The sequence below is a fragment of the Lepus europaeus genome, chromosome 14 (assembly GCF_033115175.1).
Source record: "Lepus europaeus isolate LE1 chromosome 14, mLepTim1.pri, whole genome shotgun sequence".
Classification (NCBI taxonomy): Eukaryota; Metazoa; Chordata; class Mammalia; order Lagomorpha; family Leporidae; genus Lepus; species Lepus europaeus.
Genome location: NC_084840.1, coordinates 27,952,209 through 27,972,040, shown reverse-complemented (window position 1 = coordinate 27,972,040; position 19,832 = coordinate 27,952,209). Strand labels below are relative to the sequence as shown.

At 44.9% G+C, this 19,832-nt stretch overlaps 1 protein-coding gene across 3 annotated transcripts in view; it reads right to left on the bottom strand.

The window, feature by feature from the left end:
- The window catches only part of PROX1 (prospero homeobox 1), a 52,668-nt gene that overhangs the window by 9,921 nt on the left and 22,915 nt on the right, over nucleotides 1-19,832 (bottom strand). For all 3 annotated transcript variants that reach the window (XM_062210337.1, XM_062210339.1, XM_062210338.1), the window contains one exon: nucleotides 19,619-19,813. In XM_062210337.1, coding sequence (XP_062066321.1) covers nucleotides 19,619-19,813 — 195 coding nt within the window. The remainder of the gene's footprint in view (nucleotides 1-19,618; nucleotides 19,814-19,832) is intronic.

The following is a 19,832-nucleotide window of genomic DNA, read 5'->3' as shown; positions in this document are numbered from 1 at the left end:
AGGCTGCCGCCTTCTGTGTCCTGCAGATACTCATCATAAGTGTCAGGACATACCAAGGTTAGCGGTCACTGGAAGTGTGCTCGCTGGCCCAAACCTTGCCAAACGCTCTTGGCAGCTGAATGAATGTCACAGAGAATAGAAGGGGAATTACAAAGGTTAAAAAGAAGACAGCCTCTCCTATTTTCTGGAAACAGAGACGCTGATTTTTCACACCTCTGAAACATCCTGAAGCTCATTCAGCAGCCTCTTGCGGGGGACCTTAACCTTGCCCCTTGCAAGGGTCTCCATGGACACCCCTCCATCCTCCAGCCCCTTTTAAAAATTGGTCCACTGGCCTCATTTCATCAGTGCAATGATCTTCATTGAAATGGTCTGGAAACAAACCAGGCATGGACCTCTCTCCCTAGCCTCTCCCCAACAAGCAGAGGCTCAAAGAGCCTATGGAGTTGATCAACAGATTACAGTCTTACCAAGAGAGATCGTCTTCGCACTTCATCTTGGAAGCTAATTCCCACCCCCCAACCCCAAACTGACTTCAAGGAAGAAATGGAAAAGCACACATAGGTACAGGCAGGAGTAGCTCAGGGATGGCCAAGTCAAATTCCCACCCAGTATTTTGGTGGATTAATTTGTGTGTAGGTTTTCTTTCCTCCTCTCCTCCATTTTTTTTAATACTATAAAAGGGCAATAAAATGCTGACTGTAAGAAGACAATGTCAAGGAGAAAAGGGTACTGGTATTTTGGATACTCTTCACTGCTCGCCTTGGAGAGAGTTATTCTTGTCACAAACCCTTTTGTCTGCATCTGCTGACTGCTTGCCTGTAGCCAGCAGCATACTTTAACTGTTTTGTCACCTCCTAACATCACATGCATCAGCTGTTGGGCTTTTGTTACGGGTATTGTAGAACTAATCCGCTGTGGCTGTTCTACTGTGCAGTAAATAAAACAGAAACGGTCTTCTCAGACTATTCTGCATGAATATTTCAGATGGCTTTTACAACTCCGATTCACAAAATCAAATAAATAAATAACTCCCGCCACCCCCCAGCCCATCCCCACACACAGAAACAAAACCCCTCAAACCAGCCCTCCAGGCCTCCGAGTCAACAGCATTGAAGGCGCTGACTTGAGTCTTCAAGCAATTGAAAGAACAGCGCGCTCTGAACTTCAGCACCATGGAATTCGTATTTATCAGGAGAGTTAAACACATCTCATGCTGAAAACTGGGTAAACAGCTCTGAAAATCTGGAGAGCTACTTATTCCCCTTTGTGCCTTAAAAAGACACACACACACACACACACACATATATATGTAAGGCCATCAGAAATATATTGTTAGAGATGCCTTGTCAAACTGCTCTTATTGTTTCCATCTGCATTTTTTTCCCTCTGATAGAGCCCAAAAGAACATGCTTGTGCACTGAGTTCATCCTAAGGACCTTTTCAAAATACTTCACCTGTATAGGAGCACAAAGAGAAAATCAAGCTTTGCTGGGTTTTCCCAAACTGAATTTACATCGTGAACGCTCGTCTGTTACAGACCACATACTCATCGAAGAGCGTGAGGCTGTTTCCTAGATGACTTCTGAGTGTCTCTGGAGAAAGTGTAAATGAGAAGGGGCATTGGCGTGCATGCGCTCGCGCGCACGCACACACACACACACACACACCCCAGCCAAGGAGACGCACAGTGGAACCACTTTCCCTAGCACTCATTCAGCCCAGTGCGCACGCGATTCCTCTAAACAAACTCCCCTATCCCTGCTGTTTGTTAAGTAAATATTGATCAAGGAGAGACCTATCTCCTGACAGCAGTGGCACAAGCTGGGGACTTAGACTGCAGACAGAGGGGACTTAAATGGATAAACCCAGATGCTTTGGTAACTCCTCATAGAGATTATCAGATGAAAAGGCAAGAACAGATACGTCGTGGCTGCTTCTTCCACCGTCTCATTCACCCTGAACTCTCCTGCCAGAGGAGGAATCATGGCACTATGAAATACGGTCAGAAGATGCTGTTCCTAAGGGTCTCTCTCTGCAGCCATGCGTGCATTTATCCCGCGTGTACAGCCCAGCCGCTGACCGACTGGCCCTTCAGCATGGGAGAACTGGTGCTGGATCCTACACACAGTGAACCATGGGATTGTGTTCCAGTGCCTTCGCATGACAGGGGACAGAGCAAATGGGAACACAGGCCCGACTGTGCTTCAGAGAGCGTTAAACACCCCCCAAACGTCACGTGATGGTTTGAACCTTTCAAAAGGAGCCGTGATTCCTGGGAAGCATTTCGCTGGGGTGAGCGTGTACAAGTGTGTGCAGAGCAAGCAGTCTGGCAGCTGCTTTGAGGAGGCTCGCTCGGACAATTTTATTGGCTGAGTCAACAAGTTGAGAAAAGTCGCTTTGTGCTTCCTAACTCTTATTTCGGTTGTTTCCTAATTATGAGTCAAATCCCAGTTTTCTTGCTCTGAATGGGTATGTGTGCTTCCCCTGGGAAGGCCAGTTTTAAAACCATCTTTAGAGATTAGGTTTTGGCTATTAAACACCGAGCACCCCAGTCAGAGAGCAAGGTGTTATATTTAGAGTTCCCACCACACGGCTAAGTGGCATTTGAATTTGTTAGGATGCTCTACCCTCGGTTTGGAAGACTGGCATTATCCAGGAGTACTGGCTGCGAAGCTGCTCCCAGATGCCTGCCAGGTTGCATCCGGTGAGGCAGAGGAGGGCTCTCCAGCCACAACTGGCGGACTGAAGTCTCTCTTTCTCATTGATGCTCCAGGTGGCATTCAGTTTTCAGGGACCTTATAGGATGTGATCAGTGTAATAAATCCATGAATTTGGAACCCTGAGAGTGGGCCCAATTCCTAGTTGAGTGTTGTGCCGCTTAAATATGTGAAGAGTAAATGCTTGCAGGAAGTGGCTATAGTTCAAGGTTGTCTTTAAAAACAAAAAACTCTGCTTCCTTGGTCTATGCAAAGACACACACAGCAATAACAATCTGTATCATTTTTTTTTTTTTAAACAAAGCTTCAAAAGAACAATGTTCTGTTGAGCAAAATTCAGCAGCATTCTGTAAACATTAATTTACGGAAATCAATAGACTCAGTGAACTAAAGCCATATTGCAAGATAAACTGGCCAGAGTGCCACTTTGTCAAATAGATTTTCGCTTTCTCGGCTAGATAAAGACAGTTTCAAAACGGGGCCAACGTGTTGCAACCAAGGTTTGAAAAGTATGTGGCCTTCGAACAGTGTGCCTGTTCCTACTACAAAGCTGGATAAACATACTTTAAAAATGATAAGATTGCTCTAGAATTGATTTGGTTCTCAAATTTTACATAGAGTAGATTTCTTGGTTGTCTCACACAAAGAGTGAAATGAAATACTGTACATTCGTAAGAGAAAATGTACTCCAGAGGAAGGGGTTAAATCATCTTGAGAGAGGGAAAGCTCTGGGAGCTGTTTCAGTTGATCTTGACTTTTAAAAAAATAAGGAAGAAAGAAATCTTTATTCATGCTGACCTGATGGGCATCAGGCCTTCTTGCCAAAATCCAAAAGCCAAACCCTCCAGGGAGTTTGGGATCAGGGGTTTCAGCGGGTGAAAGCTGCACACATTCTGTGCTGACCAGGCAATGTCATGGTAATACGTAGGGGTCAGGGAGAAACCAACCCAGGCGAGTCTAGGGAAGGCACTGGAGTGGTGATCCACCCACGAATCCCAGGTTTCTCTCGGGCCAAAACAGTAGCTGAGATAATGAGGAACAGTGGCAAAAGCAGGGCCCATCTCACGGCCTTTATGGAGCCTGTGGCAGTACACTCCCAAGTCAGACAGCTTGACACCCTCCCATGCCTCAGCCCTTGGAAATAAATGCTGGTAGAGTAGCAACCAGAAATGACATGGTGGAAATGGCCCACTGGAAGAAATGTGATAGAAGACATGAACAGCACATGGAAACTGTCAGAGAGGGACAGTAGAACTCCATGAAAAAGGATCATTGGAAGTGGACTTTGGTCTGCAGCATGAGAAGTGGGAGGCTGCTAGTGGCCAGACCTGTGGTGTGGACTTGCCTGGTGACAGCAGGAATAAGGAGCAAAAATGCACCCTGAGCCATCTTCTTTGTTTCTTTACCTGCATTTTTGAGTCTCTGTGTTTTAAGAGTATTTAGAAAATACGGAATTCACAACAAATGCCTATATCTCTGGAATACATCATGTTAAAATAACACATAATTGTCAACAGTGTGCTAGAGTAGTTTTAAATAATGTGACCTCTCAGGTAATAGGAAAGAATGTCTTAACATCCTCTGCTCTACCTTTAATAAATTGTGGCTTCATTTTAAGTTACATGAGTATTCCATGGGTAATTCTGCTTATAGATAGCATGATAAATAAAATCATCTCTTCCATGGTTCCAGAGAAAGCAGCACTAGCTTGCGAGGAACAGGATGACAAATGTCCATGAGAGACTGTCAAAATTACTTTGCAGGGCTGAAATCTGACTCACTGAATATGCTGAAAGTGGCTGCTTTCTGGGCTCACGCATGGACATCTTATATGTGTCCTATTTGTTGTAATGGAGTAAATTCTCATTCCTTCCCAAACTCTGCACATCTCAAGGAGTACTTCCAAATTTAAACAAATAAAATAAAACAAAAACATCAAAGAAAATGTATCAGAAACTAAAACCTAACACCTCATTCTCCCCACTCCCAAAATACCACACACGAGCTCTGAGGTATTAAAAACAATCAGAAGGGGCCAGCATTGTGGCACAGCAGATAAAGCCGCAGCCTGCAGCACTGGCATCCCTTATAGGTACTGGTTCAAGTCCTGGCTGCTCCACTTCCAATTTAGCTCCCTGCTAATGTGCCTTGGAAAGCAGCAGAAGGCTCAAGTGCTTAGGACCTGCACATCTATGGAAGACTCAGAAGAAGCTCCTGGCTTCTGGCTTCAGACCAGCCCAACTGCTGGTTGTTGGTAGCTCTTTGGGGGAGTGAACCAGCAAATGGAAGATCTCTCTCTCTCTCTCTCTGTCTCTCTCTCTCTGTCTCTCTCTCTCTCTAACTCTGCCTTTCAAATAGTAAATAAATCTTAAAAAAGAAAAACTACAACAACCAGAAACACCCTACTGGAGTTATATATCTGTAGACTCTTCAGGTAAGAGCTGAACCAAGACAAATTTGTCAAAAAATTGCAGCATTTTGGAACTTCAGAACTAGAAGAGATCTCGGAAAGTTTATGTTCCACAAAAGAAAGAAACAACCTTCAGCCAGACACTGGCAAACTCTGTCTGTAAGGAGCTAGGTAATAAATACAGTTGGCCCTCCGTGTACATCAGTTCTGCCTCTCTGGACCCAACCAAGGGTAGTTCAAAAATATTTAGAAAAAAAGTTGCATGTGCAATGAACATATACAAACTTGTTCTTCCTTGTCATGACTCCTTAAATGTGACAGTATAGCAACCATGTGAATGTGGTTTACCCTTTCTTTAGGTGTTATATGTAACCTAGAGATGATTTAATGTACACAGGAAGATGTCCATAGGTTTACTCAAACGCTCTGCCGGGTTGTATAAGGGGCTTGAGTACCCCTGGATTTGGACACCCAAGGAGCATCTTCTGGGGATATCTAGGGGACAACTGGAATTTTAAAGGATTTGTGAACCTCATTCTCTCTCAACTGCATTATTATTTTTGTGTGTGTGTAAAATTAGAAAACCATTCTTAGCCTGGCACCATAAAAGTAGATTGAGGGTGAGATCTGGGCTGTGGGTCATAGCCTGACAACCCTTGCTTCTGGCCAAACTTGAGGACTAGCAACTCTTCTAAATGTCCCAGCACCCTTACATTCCACTCTAGTGCTGAGGCCACTCTGGGCTGGTATACCAGTTGTTCCTGTGGGGCATCACAATTCCTCAGGTGCAGTTAAGGCTGCTCATGTCTATGGGAAAAGAGTTAATGACCCATGCACAGAGACCATCAAGGACTGGGAAGACTTCAGAGTTGCCCTGTTTTGATTAGGAACTTTTCACAAGGGCTTTTCTGCCAGTCAGTATCTAAATGTGAGAACTAGAGGATTCTATCCTGGCTTCATGACCCATCTACCCAGTCAGCTCAGGACTCATGTGGAAAAATAACACTATCACCATCCCATAGTCGTTCCATAGTGTCAACAGACTTCCAAGCAGCCCCACAAATTATGTGCCACACTGTCAGAGTTCAAGACAAGCGGACAGTCCTTAATTTATTCCAATTACTGGGCAAAGTGGTAAAATAAATGGGGCCAAGCTTGGTGCCGTTCTTGGATGGGAGATTATCCAAAAGCAACATGGCATAAACACTCCAATATTGCCTGAAGAGGAAGCTGGGGCACAGATAATCCACAGTTACTCCTGTTTCATTGGAGAATGCATTACGTGATTGTTTCCCTCAGTAGCTTTCCCTTCATAATTAAACTTCACTTAGGCCAGTAGTAAATAAAACAGGTCAGCATGCCTGGTATTCCTGGTGATGGAGCAACATAAGCAAGGGGCTGGGGAGAAGCTGCTAGGAAGTAGGGTTTGGGCAGGACCATGAGAACAGTATGGCAAAATGGATGGTAATCCAACCGAGCATCATACACCACCATACAGGCCATAGCTCAGGACACCCCAAATAACACCCAGGTTGCTTTGGGAGGATCAAGGATGATCAGCCTCAATCTCGTCCCTTGGTTTTGACTCCAAGATCTTTGTTCTGTCAAAGAATATTTCCTATTTTAATGGAATTCTTTTGGTCCTTTCTCTATAATTATTCTTTATAAAACTAAGGATGGGCTGTACAGTCGTATTTGTGGGTTCAGCATCTGTGAATTCAATCAACTGCTGATCAAAAATACTAAAAAACAAAACTGCAACTATATTGAACATATACGCACTGTTTTTTTTTCTTGTCAGTATTCCCTAAGCAATGCAGTATAATGCCTATTTACATAACATTTACATGGTATTAGGTCCCAGAGAAATCTAGAGAATATTTAAAGCACTCGGGGAGATGTGCATATGTTATATGCAAATACAATGGCATTTTATGTAAGGGGCATGAGCATCTTTGGATTTGGGTATCTGTCAGGAGTCCTGGAACTAGTCCTCTGTGGATACCAAGGGCTCACTGGATTTTCGAGGCTACATAAGAGCTCATCAAGGAGTTTGAAATTCCCTCCTTGAGAAAAGTCAATATTTTAGAAGGCCCAGCAATAGATTTTATCGTGAACTCACAGAGTCTTGGAAATCTGCTTGGCCCCTACCAATACCTAATGGGACTTGAGGATGGGTCAAGGTGAGGAGACAGAAGAGGCTGTCCATACTCGAGTTGCTGGCCTTGCTCAAAGGCAATTCCAGGAATCTCCACGCAGATTATCTCACACACCTTCAAGTCACTGAAAATGACAAATCTCTGAAAACAGTCTTTAAATGAAAGGAAATGTAGGGGGCTTGAGGCCACACACTTTCATCTTCTGCCACCTCCTTCAGCACTAGCTCATCTCTCTGCCTTCAGCCCAACCTGTTCTTGGTAAATATATTACCATTTTTTCAAAGAGTCATCTGTAGAACCAGCCAGACTCTCACATACAACAACAACAAAAATGACAACAAATCCCAATGAAAAAGACTTTTATGATCAGGATTACCCTTGGGAATACTTAAAGGACAGTGTTGGAAAAATAACCAACCAAGCATGGGGGGAAGGTAGTTATATCATCTGAAACAGCTACCTGGGTCCTAAAAGAGGGGAGATGTACATTTGATAGAGGTTAAACCATAATAAAAATCCTGATTGTTGAGGAGTGGCCCAGGTGGAAGGTGTGAGGGTACAGGTATATAGGGTCTGTCTTAGTTGGGACAGATATGAACCACATCCCAGAAAAACCCACAAATTTCCTCACTGGCCACCCCACCTAAGGCAACAAATAAAGTGAGCAGCAAGTAATAATGACTTGTGCCAATTCAGTCAATAAATTGTTTATGAATTTGAAAAATTAGTCTTTATAATCCCAGTAAGGGAGTTACCATGTCTCCATGGGCACTGCTGAGATTTAGATCTGCAAAGAGGGCCCTGGGAGAAAGCTAAAACGGGCTCCCTGGAGAGTTCTACCAAGATAATTAAGCTGCAGCCCAGTCACCAGGGAAGAAGTGGCCCCATGTGGAAGCCGGCTGCATTCCCAGGGCCTCCAGACTCGTGGCTGCAAGCTGTGCATCGTGACCAGGACTCCAGAGACTTTAGCGAATGCAGGTGTCCCCTATTCTAGAATCACAGAATTTAAAAAAACTAGAAGAAAGCCCTGAGATGAATGTCACCACTCTTCAGAGGAGCAAAGTACAGCCCCACGGAGTACAAGTGGCCAGAGCCAGACGCTGTGGGCGAGGGCCCCTTCCACTGCCCCCTGGCATCAGGTTGTTGGCTTCCTTCTCTGCAAACAGATGACTCCACAGTCCCAGAGCTGCTGCAGGCTGGTGATTCCTTATACAGTCAGACTTGGGGCAGGAGGAATCACTTTCTCTTTTTCAAACCAGTTTTACATTGAATCTGTGTCCCAATTCTGATGAGAGCTCCCTGCTGGCTTGTTTGTTTATCTTCCTACTGGGGCTCAGCAGGAAATGATGCAATAGCTGAGCTACTGATGATGTAGCAGCATTTACTTGGCTCTGCGAGTGAGTAAGTGAATGCTTATGCTTGGGTTGCATTTACACTGCGCTAACACACTCATGCAGATTCATTTAATTCCCATAAGGACTCTGTCGGGCGGGCCTGCTTATGTCATCTGTTTGACAGGTGAGGAAACGGAGGGACAGGGGAGAGAAGACACTTGCCCGGGTTTTCCTGCTAGAGAACCGCAGAGCTGGAATTCGATCCCAGGGACTGGCTCCCATGTGTGTGCTCCTAAATTCAATGCAAGAATTGACCAACAACAACAGGAGTCACTGTGCACTTGCTCCTCATGTAGGATCTCTGTCCTTAATGTGCTGTACATTGTGATTTAATGCTATAACTAGTACTCCAACAGTATTTTTCACTTTGTGTTGCTATGTGGGTGCAAACTGTTGAAATCTTTACTTAATATATACTAAACTGATCTTCTGTATATAAAGAGAATTGAAAATGAATCTTGATGTGAATGGAAGGGGAGAGGGAGTTGGAAAGGGGAGGGTTGTGGGTGGGAGGGAAGTCATTGAGGGGGGGAAGCCATTGTAATCCATAAGCTGTACTTTGGAAATTTATATTCATTAAATAAAAGTAAAAAAAAAAAAAAAGAATTGACCAAAGATCAAAGACAGTGGCAAGACTCCTCAAAAGATTTACCTATTAAGATTTCAAGGTGATGCTTTTCTATAAAATAATACCTAAAGAAGCATTTCCTTTCTTGCCTGAGAATACTATCAAATAAAGTAGAAACTATAGCTTTCTTACCACAGATGTCATTCTTACAGACTCAGGTCCGAGATGAGGGCCTTAGCCTCACGATGTCAAATACCCCAGTCCTCCATCTACACAAACACTGAAACGTCTGGGCAGTAGGGTGGGTCTGCCCATTTCTTATTTGGCTGCTAGGTTCTCTAGACACAGATTTGCCAGAACACTCCCCAAGAGTCTGATAAATTGGTCTCACAGGCTCATTCTAACCAATAAGAGCTACTGAGATGCTACTCAAGAAATCCAACTTCTGAAGATAAATTTTGCGGGTAAGAAAAACAGTCCCATTGGGTGTGAGCATGAGGCACAATCACCACACTGCGGCCCGAGTGCCCACACCTGGAATTCTGCTCTGTGCTTTAGTGACTGTAACTGTCCACCCAAATAACACAGGCCGGAAAGCATGTTAACAGAAGGGCAGCGACAATGTGTAGGGGCAGCCCACTTACTGTATGAGATTAGGCTTTTAAAAAGGATTAGACCTCCTTAATCTGGAGAGATGAAGATTAAAAGGGAGTAATGATCAAAGTCTATAAAATCAGAAAGGAAATGGAGAATATGGCCAGCACCCTGTTGACAAAGCTCAGGATATTATAACAAAGGACATCCCTGTGGAGTTCCAAGGGAATCCTTTAAGAACCACAAAAAGTAGATGCTATTTTTCCCAGCAGGCAACAAATAATTATCTTGAGGAGTGGCATATTCTCAGAATGAGGTTAAGTTTTTAAAAGGTTTAAACAAACCTATGGGTGATAAAACCATAATGATCTAATACAAGGAAGTTAGGAACACTCTGAGTCGTTCGAAAAAAGATTCAATTAAGAACATATACGAGCCTCTCGGACACGCTCCCTGCCCACTGACCTGCCCACCTCTCTCCTACCCTCCTCACTGGGCTGCTGCTCAAATTCAGAACAGGGCCCACGCTTATTCCTGGACCCATCTTTGGTGAGCAGTTGGAAATCTCAGGCAAGTCATTCCCGGGAGGGAGTTTCTGTGGTTCTTAACAGGGCGATGGTCTGACCATGATTCCTATACACATATGAAATATTCCTTTAACCAGACCTCAAAACTAAAGCTATGTTCTACTCAAAGACAGAGACATTTAAAACACCTTATGCTATGGTGATTAGGGGCTAAAAACTGGTTCACTTCTCTACTGGAGAAGCTGCTTATAACATGCTAACACAGATCAATTAATTCATGTCAAAGAGAAAATTTAAACATACCAAGATACTAGGCTCTAAAACTGAACTTCAGTTAATGTAAAAACCAGTACACCTCCACAAATGCTGGGACCCTATTTTAAATATACAGAATAAAAACTTTAGCGAGAGCAGTGTTTTGTTGAGTTCCCAAACAGCCAAGAGTTAATCACCTTAAGTATCTAATAACAGCTCATTGTTTCTGGGGAGAGCAGGCCTGCAGTAGGTGAGGGCGGTGGATTTTGGTAGAGGGTGCAGTGAGATGCAGGTTCCGTTCAGAGAGAAGGAGCCTTGAATGCTGGCAGTGCGCACGTGCACAGCGAGTCATGAAGAGCATTTTGCGCACCCACGGCTCACACTGTTTTCTGAAAACTGGTAAAATGCAGCAATGGGCAGGAGCAAATAAAAGAGCCAAGGCAAGAGGGTGCGGGGCTAGGAGGCGGGGATGGAGGAGAGAGGCCTACGGATAACACGCCGTGTCTAATAACCCCTAATTCCAACCCTGCCTCCCATCATAAAGTGGAAGCCACCATTAGGGGGCCGTTCCAACTGCGAGTTTGAAAACGTTCGTCCTTACAGTTGGGAGCTATTCAAAGTCACAATTCACATGGGGAATGAGAAAGTAGGAGAGGTGCTAAGGGGTGGGGATGGGTTCACAGGTGAAGAGTCACCTTGTGCTCGCTGTGGACTTCGGCGCGATTTGGGCCAGGAAACAGGGACATCTGCAGTGCAGAAGTCGAGGGAAATGGGGAAGAACCAGGAAGATGAATACATGATCATCAGCTACACAAAAGAACGGAGCAAAAAGAAGCCTGGATTTGGGCACTCGTGTCTGGCAAGGAGGCCGGCAGCAGGGCTAATGAAGCATTTGCGGTGTGGGACGTTTGCCAGCGCAACAAAGAAGATGTGCTCGGGCTCTGCAGATGTGCCAGGGCCCCCAGAGCAAAATAATGACATAATCACCATCAGTGTCACAGACCAGACTGTACACAAGGTGACAGGGGAGGGGAGGCCTGTAAGACACACACAGGGAGGACTCGCCATGGCCCACGATGGCTGCGGCCCGGAGGCCTGCGAGGCAAGGCAAGACCACCTCCCTCCAGAGCTGGCTCTGAATTTTAAATCCCAGGGTCAGGCAAGCACCCGTCTTTGGAGGGTGTTTTCCAGCCAATCCCAGCTACTCCTCATCAGTAGAAATCTGCAAAGCCCAGGAGACACTGGACTAAGCGAAGGAGGCTGAATAAAGAAAGAGGAGCAAGAGGAGATGGAGCAGCAGAGTTGGGAGTCGAAGTCCTCCTGTTTTCTGCTGGAAGTGCCCCAACTTCCATGAACCTGACCTTAGCCAACAACCTCAGGTTTAGATATTATCACGGATGTCAACATTGCAGCCTGTAAAGAACATGCTAGAAATATTTGGGGAACCAGTTTTGGGGTAGGAGAGACACAGAATAGCAATACGCGGGCCATCTCAGAGTGAGCACAAAAGCACCACTAAGGCACAGGAAAGCCAGCCCTGCTCATCTGAAACAAGGTCTCTCAGCAGGCGCCGTCACCTGCCAGGCTCTCGCTCAGTAAGGTGGGTGTGTTAGTACAGCTGTCTGGCTTGTAAGTGACTTCTGTCAGTTTGAAAGTGAAAGTCTGTTTGAGGAGCTGAAAGAACAATAGCTCGGAGCCGGGGAGAAGAGCTTGTAGCACAAAGGACTTGGCCACACTAGTGTCCTTTTCATTGCTTCTCATGAAAGATTCATAAGAATAACTTGAATTTTTTATGACCCCTTTTTGGTATGACTATATTAGTTGTGTCAACTTCCACATTCAGGTTCTCTTTAAATACCAAAAGGTCTGTTGTGAAATTGTTTTCAAAGAGCAATGGGGAATGGAGTCGGTCGCGGGCCGGCCAGGATCCAGCCTGTGGGCCTCTTCCTCCCAAACAAATTGCTGTAGGGGGCAGATATTTCTTTTCAATGTGGTCGTCTTCAGCCTGGAAGTTGTCGGGAACGCGACAGCGTACCCACTTGAAGCCTGACTCATCTGCTAGTTCAACTGCTCTCCATGCCTTCGCCCTGTTTGCCAGGAACAGTGGTATAATGATCTTTAATGGACACTGCTCCGTTGCCTGTACTTCTGAAATAGCTGTCTCCACACTGCATCTTTATTTTGTGTCTCAACCCAAAATGAAGTGGGCAGGGACAGACTGGTTTTGTTTTATGTCACATTACCAAATAGCACCAAAGACGGACATATGGCATCCCTGAAAGTAAAACCGTGTTTTAAAAACTAGAATCTTCCACTTTCAAGAATTCAAGTCTGATGCTTCACCAAAAATGATGTTTGCAAAAATATTTATCGTTGCAAATTGATAACCCCTGCCTTTAAGGAGCAATGAGTGCATGATCATTCAAATTTCTGCCTTATGACTGACAGAAAATAAAAAATAAAGTTAAATCACATCCCAGAGTGCAGGGGATTTGGGAGCAGGGAATGAGGAGACCTGATTTAAAATATTGTCTCCCATGTGAAAAGGGATGGTCAACTTCGAGGAAGCTTTGGATTGCTAAATGAGTTTGCTTCATCTGGATGAAATAAACAGGCCGGCTTTTAAAAGGTTGTTAGAACTTCAGACATTTAATCCAGGATGGGCTGAACAACACAATGATCGCATCCCACCAGCGGCGGCCACGGCTACGGCCACCACCAGTGGCTCTCAGAAGAGAACTTGCTCCTCTCCCCTATTGCTAACCCTTTGTGGGGCAAAGAAAAGGCGCCGAGGCAAGGAGAACTGAATGTCAGACAATAGACATCCTCCACACCCTGTTCCTGAACTTTCCTCATCTCTGAAGGACAATTAATTATGAAGGCCTTAGGGGGAGGTGGAAGGAAGGGAAAACCCACCACTGCCCCAGCACCCCCGCCGCCACCTCTGTGTTTGCTAAATGCTTTGCTAGTTGGGGTACAGCCACTGAGCGAGCCAATAGCCCGTGTGTGTGTGTGTGTGTGTGTGTGGAGGGGGGGAAAGATGAGGGAGGAAAGCAAAAGATTTTTTTTGTGTGTGCGCCTGCCCTTGTATAATTCTATTCTCACTGTGAACTCATCCATACACAAAACACAAGGACAATTTTTTTTTTTTTTAAAAAAGAGAGAAAAGCCACAGGGTAGGTTACAGTCAGAAACGGGCTCTCAGTGGTGTGTTAAAAAGGATGGTCTTTTCACCAAATCATTTCACAGAGGCAAAACAGACAAACACAAAGAGTTGAGACTTTTTCTCCTACATTAAATGGAGTAACTGATAAGGTCAGACATATGATACCTAAAGACATGAATCTGTGAACTCTTGAAGTCAAAGGGCCCCTCTGTGCCGAGGAACAATCTTTCAAAGGAAACAGATCATAGAACTCCACTGAATCCCCTTTAAACTTTATGAAGCAGGAGGAGAAAAAGCTCTAAGTAGGGAAGCTTGACAGAAGAGCCTTGAACTATTTTCTGAAGGAAAGATGAGACCCTCCCTAGGCTGCCACAAAACATCTTTTTTTTTTTTTCTAAAGGCTCCTCTGAACTTTGATATGTGCCAAGACACTGCTATTGAAAGCTGTATAATTATGTGCTATAGCCACTGTCGCAAATGCTTTGTTCACCCCAACAAAGGACAATAAGCAAAGTAAAGCGACATTACACTGTATCTTTTTCTTTAAGAATGTTGAGAAAGGTCATGGAATGCTATAACTAATAAAGCTGTTGAGTAAGGAGGTTTTAAAGTTGATCTTACTGTGCTTGAATGTAACCCAATGACAAAAAAGACGCAGGGAGCTAAAAATGCGATGACATTACCAAATAGATGATAAATCAATGGGCCCGCTTCATTATGCTGATGAACACCTTGAATCCCAAAAGGACAGCGGCGCGGCACGGCACGGAAGCCTCCTGTGTGCCCAGGAGGCCACGTCCACCCCGCCCCCAGCCCTTCCACCCCTCCTCCTGGCTGGAGCCTTCACTGCTCTCTTTCCATTGCAGGCACTCGTTCTGGAGAAGGAACATGTTCCCAGCCAGCCATGTGTGTACATATATTTAGAGAACATTCATTTAGTCTCTTAAAAGATCAATTTGGCTTGTCAATGGCAGGACTGGCACGGGAAGAAATGGTAAGGGTTTCTTTGCTTCCTCGCCACCCACCAAGAGTGTGTTGTGCGATCATTGAAACGGCTCAGCAGCTCCGAGGCCAAAAGACGGCAACAGCAGTAAAAGGCTTTCCCTCACGTGCCAGTTTTCCAAACGATCACTCATATTTAAGTATCTATTTGGAGCAGAGGGAAGCGCTTCCTAAATCCACCTGTCCTCATTTTTCTTTAAAGAGATGACAATGCGAAGGAAAGACTTCCAAATGCATTAAATCTTCTTAAACATGGGTTTTGCAGAAAGTGGGAATGGGTTTGGGAATTGGGGCAAGCATGGAAGTTGAGAATTTATTCAGTAAGGATGCCTGTGTTTGTAGAGGAGGGGATGTTTTTATTTTGTGTTTCCAAAAGGAAAGTGAAGAGCCCCATAAAGAGGGCTGCGGAAGCACCCTTGGCTGTCCAAGATTACCTGGCAAATGTCAAACCTACAGGCTCCACGATGGAGCTGCTTCCCCAGGGAGATGCTGTTTCCACCAGCACCTTGGGGAATGGGGTTTACAAGCCCATCAAGAAATGACTCAAGTTCCTCATTCTGTGTATTTCTAAGCCTTCCATCCCCAAACCTGGGTCTTTTGTGAAGGGAGGTTACCCACTCTTGCTGGGAGCTTGGATTCCACCTATGGGGTAAATGACCAGCACTGAGGGGCCTATGAGAGTTGCCAGGCCACAGGGCCAGGGAGAGGGGACGCTAACTCCTGGTGCCCCAGAATAGGAAAGGGTGCTCAGTGCACCCTGCACTCAGTGCAGGTGTCTGTCACATTCACTTCTCAGCTGACACACAGGCCAACCCCCGAAGCTCAAGCTTGAGATCATGTGGCCTTTCTCAGCTGCGCCATATGAAGTGGCCAGCTTGGGTCATGCTGGCAAACCTAGGGTGCTGTGTGTTTTGCTCTTTAGCAGTGCAAATAATCTCTCTGTGTGACCCAAGTCAACTGCCTCAGTTGAGTTCTTTGCAAAGCAGGTGAACTAACCTTGGAAAGCTATCATGACTATAACCTTCCTTCCCTGCTACTGTTGTGAGGGAAGAAAAAAAAAAAAAACGCAATAAAACCCAACTCCTAGGGCCCTAAAGTCAGAAATATCAGTATGATTTAAAAACTGGGAAGGAGTCCCAAACCTCCTTCCCCTCCCCATAAAATTTTTTTGTTGGAAGCTCTTCAAAGTGAAGTGAGAATGAAGCATGGCAATATGTACCATAACACCTGGAAAGATAAATTTATTGTTGCCAATCTCATTAAATGTGAGAAGCAGGAGTGAAAGATGCAGCCCATAACCGAACACCCCTCTCTGCACACCTTCGCAACCTCACATTCAGAAGCGAGACGCCCCACCCAGTGTGATGCACTTGAGTGCTAACCAAAAGTGGAGTTTTCCTTTTTTTATTTTTTACCCCCTTCATTGTCTTCCTCTGCATCTGCTGGGTCTTCTCAAACTTTCACCACCCCAAGTCTGGATGCAGTGCCAAGAATCTTGGCAATTGCGCAAACTGATACAAAAGACAGAACCAGCTCTTCTGCCACTTAGACGGTCCTGACGCATACAGGGCAGGAAACTAGGGTCTAGAAGAGGCGAGAGATGCACGCCACTCCCACTTTCCCAGTGATAAGCCCTCCCCATCTGCTCTGTTTTCTTGTGGGCCAGGGGTCAGCAACCTCCCAGCCTTGAGAGGCATCAGCAGCAGGATCTGGATGGGGGTGGTGCTATGCAGTGACAGAAGTGCCACCGGCAAGCTTGTAACAGAGGCAGAGCTGGAGCAGAAAGCTGAATAGAGACAAGGAGTAGAGATGAGAAAGGAGGAAGGAAAAAGTTACAGAGAAGGGGGGAATGCAGGCGCCATCCTTCAAGCCCATTCTCTCTCCCCGGCTCTGCTGGCCCGTGCCCACTTACGAATTGCTTTACAACCAGCAAAGCTTTAGGTGAACTGAAATATTCCCTGTGACTCGCTGGGTATCTGCAGTTATTATTACTGTCTGCATTAAATAAGATAGTATTGGCAAAACACTTAGAAGAGTGCCCTGAACCTTAGAAAACAGTTCATCAGTGTTAGCTATTTTATTATTCCTACAAACGACTGATGGAGAAGTTTTAAAAATGCAATCAATACATTTCATTACGTGACCAGCTAATACTCAGGTGGATTGGCATATTCCTTTGCAGTGCCTGCATCTCTGGGCACCAGGTCATCATCACTGCCGAACCTCTCTACCATGCTCCATCTGTGTTTGAAAATTAGAAAAAGGAACATCCTCTTCACTCGCTCAGACTGAAACTACAGGTTTGTGGGAGTTCATCTGGAGGGGAGAGACTGAGATACAAAAGTAAAGCAGGACACACACCCTCAGCTGAGGTATTCAGCTCGAGGTGCCGGCTGCCTCTACTCTTGGCTCGCCGCCATTGCCCATGCTGGTAAAGCTACAGTGATAAGAGCAGTGGCTTTTTAAGCATCTCACTTAAGCAGTGACCTCCATGCACAAAGGCTCGGAAAAGGAGGGATCACCTTATCTAAAGCTTTTGTTACTAAATGTGCCAAAGTGAGAGGCTACAGTAAAAACTGTTTAGCGATATTAGGATCATATATGGTGTGCGTCTGTGTATCGTGAGTGAGCTTGGGAGTGGGGGAGCAGGGTACAGTCTGTGTTCCTGCTTCTTCCCATGTTTCCAGAAAGAGCCTAATCTTTGGTGAAGGAGGAATTAGACCCAGAATAGTCCAATAACTTGTCCCAAGTCACATGAGAAGTGACAAAATCCCTGCCCAGGCCCCATACTCCTTGCAGTGTGGCAATCTTAAAATAGACTCTGCAGATAAAGGAGAGGTGGCCTGGCTGGGAGTGGGTATGATTCACAAAGAAGGAAATATCAGATATTAATCATATTAAAGGAGGATTTAGATTATGCTAAAAGGAGCAGCCTGTTGGGGACCTCTTGATGCCAGCGTCCCTTGTTTGTGTCATTTTGGCCCTTGGGCTATGAGTAGGGGATTACATTCCAACTAGGTAAGGCTTAAACAAGCCTGCCAATCCTAATGTGCACTTTAAGGATTTGTTCGTATTATACGACAGAAATGCAGGAATCACCTCGTGACTCTTGGACAATTATTTTATGAAGCTTGATGTAAGGTGCCATGTGAATATTTATATCATAACATAATATAAATGATTCACCAGCATACAGTAGAAGTCTCTTAGTTTAAGGTTTAGAGCCGCAGATTTATCAGAAGAGTGGCGCGGGGAAGAGAAGAGATGAAGCCCTCCCCAAGATTTCTTTAAAATGTTTAGCCAAAACCATTTCTTCAGCTTTGGAAGAAATGTGCCAGTGTCTTGTCAATGCAGTAAACTGCTGTGCTGTTACAACCAAGCCTTTAAAAACAGAGATTTAAAAATAGTAGAGTATTCACAAAGAATCTCTCCCTTACATGTCTGGCAAGAAACAGTGATATTGGTCTTGGGTAGCAAAGATAATTGGTAGCTTGTGATACAATCAGTCAAACTTTCCAGGAAAAACAGTGACTTCTCCATGGCTAAGCTTCCATATTGGGTCTTTTAAGCCCCAGTAAGTGATGGGCACTGCGCAGGGCAGTGTGGAGGAGGGCCTAGAAGGAATGGTTCAACAGGGAGAAGACAAGGGGTCAGGTCCCTTTGTTGAGAACGCTAGAACCAGGTGCCTCTCCTTCAAAAATGAGAACTTCCTGGGCGTTTTTGGATGCCTCCCTACACAAGGAAAGCAAGAGTTTTACCACAAGGTCCCTGCAACAAGGAGAGGCGTGAGAAAAAAGTTCTGCCTTTTAGGGTGGGACGGCAACTCGCCAAGATCCTACAAGAAGTGGACTCTGTCTGGCCACAGCCGGTCTATTCTACACAGTAGGGGCTCGGCCTGCAGAATGCTCGTCACATTCCCACCTCCCACTATTGTTGCTCACCCTGCAAGGCTCAGCAAAATGCCTTTGTGAGCACTGGGAGATTTGCTGGTGTTGTCTCATGAAGAGTCATCATCACGTGGTGATGAACACTGTTTGCTGAGGCACCACATTAGCCTAAAAAGAAATGCCTTACTCATAGCCACACATCTTTCATTGTGCCTGGATACAGCTTTCTGGGTCTTGTCCACATTGCTTGTGTCTATCTAGAATATGCATGTTGTAGATATACGCAAGTGTATATAAGGGCGAATGAACAAAGAGTAACACACTTTTCTGAAGGTACACACGTGCATAATCAACACAAGTCTCTCCTCCAAAAACAGAAACATGATCTCTTAAGAGGTATGCCTAGTCAATTCCCAGATCATTTCCTCCATAAAGGAAATAAATGTTGACTCAAGTTCAAAGCCATGAAATCATTCCCCCATCAACATTTCTTGAATTAACGAAATCAGCAGTTGTAAGCACCATTGTATATAGCATATATCAGCTCAACTTACATCCGAGAACTTAAATATGAAAAAGCCTATTTGAGCAGCAACTTCTTCCCTGGAGAATAAATTACTCTGAATTTGCTCCTTGTTGCTATTTTCCTTGGATTTTCCAATTCCCTTTTCTGTGGCCAAGTGAGTCTGCCCTACAAGCAAGCTAAAGAGCCAGGGATTGGAAAGAGAATGGCAGTGGTCAGCTCCCATGATTCAGAGGGGAACCAGGGAAGCACCTCCTTTTGCTGTTCTACCTGTTACTCTTCTGGGGCATGCCTATGGGAGAAACCATCACCGAAACAGATTTGGGGACATTTTTAAAGAAAATAGTTTCAAAAAAAAAAAAAAGGACAAGGGAGATGACCAAAAAAAAAAAAAAATGAAGATTAGTTCCTACCTCAAAGTCATTTGCTTTATTGTAGTGCATGTTCAGAGCCCTGTACAGCTCACAGTCTCTGGTTATAGACAGCTCTTCAGTACTGGTGACCCCATCGTTGATGGCTTGACGTGCGTACTTCTCCATCTGAATGTAGTAAAACTCACGGAAATTGCTAAACCACTTGATGAGCTGAGAGGTAATGCATCTGTTGAACTGTTAAATTTAAATGTTG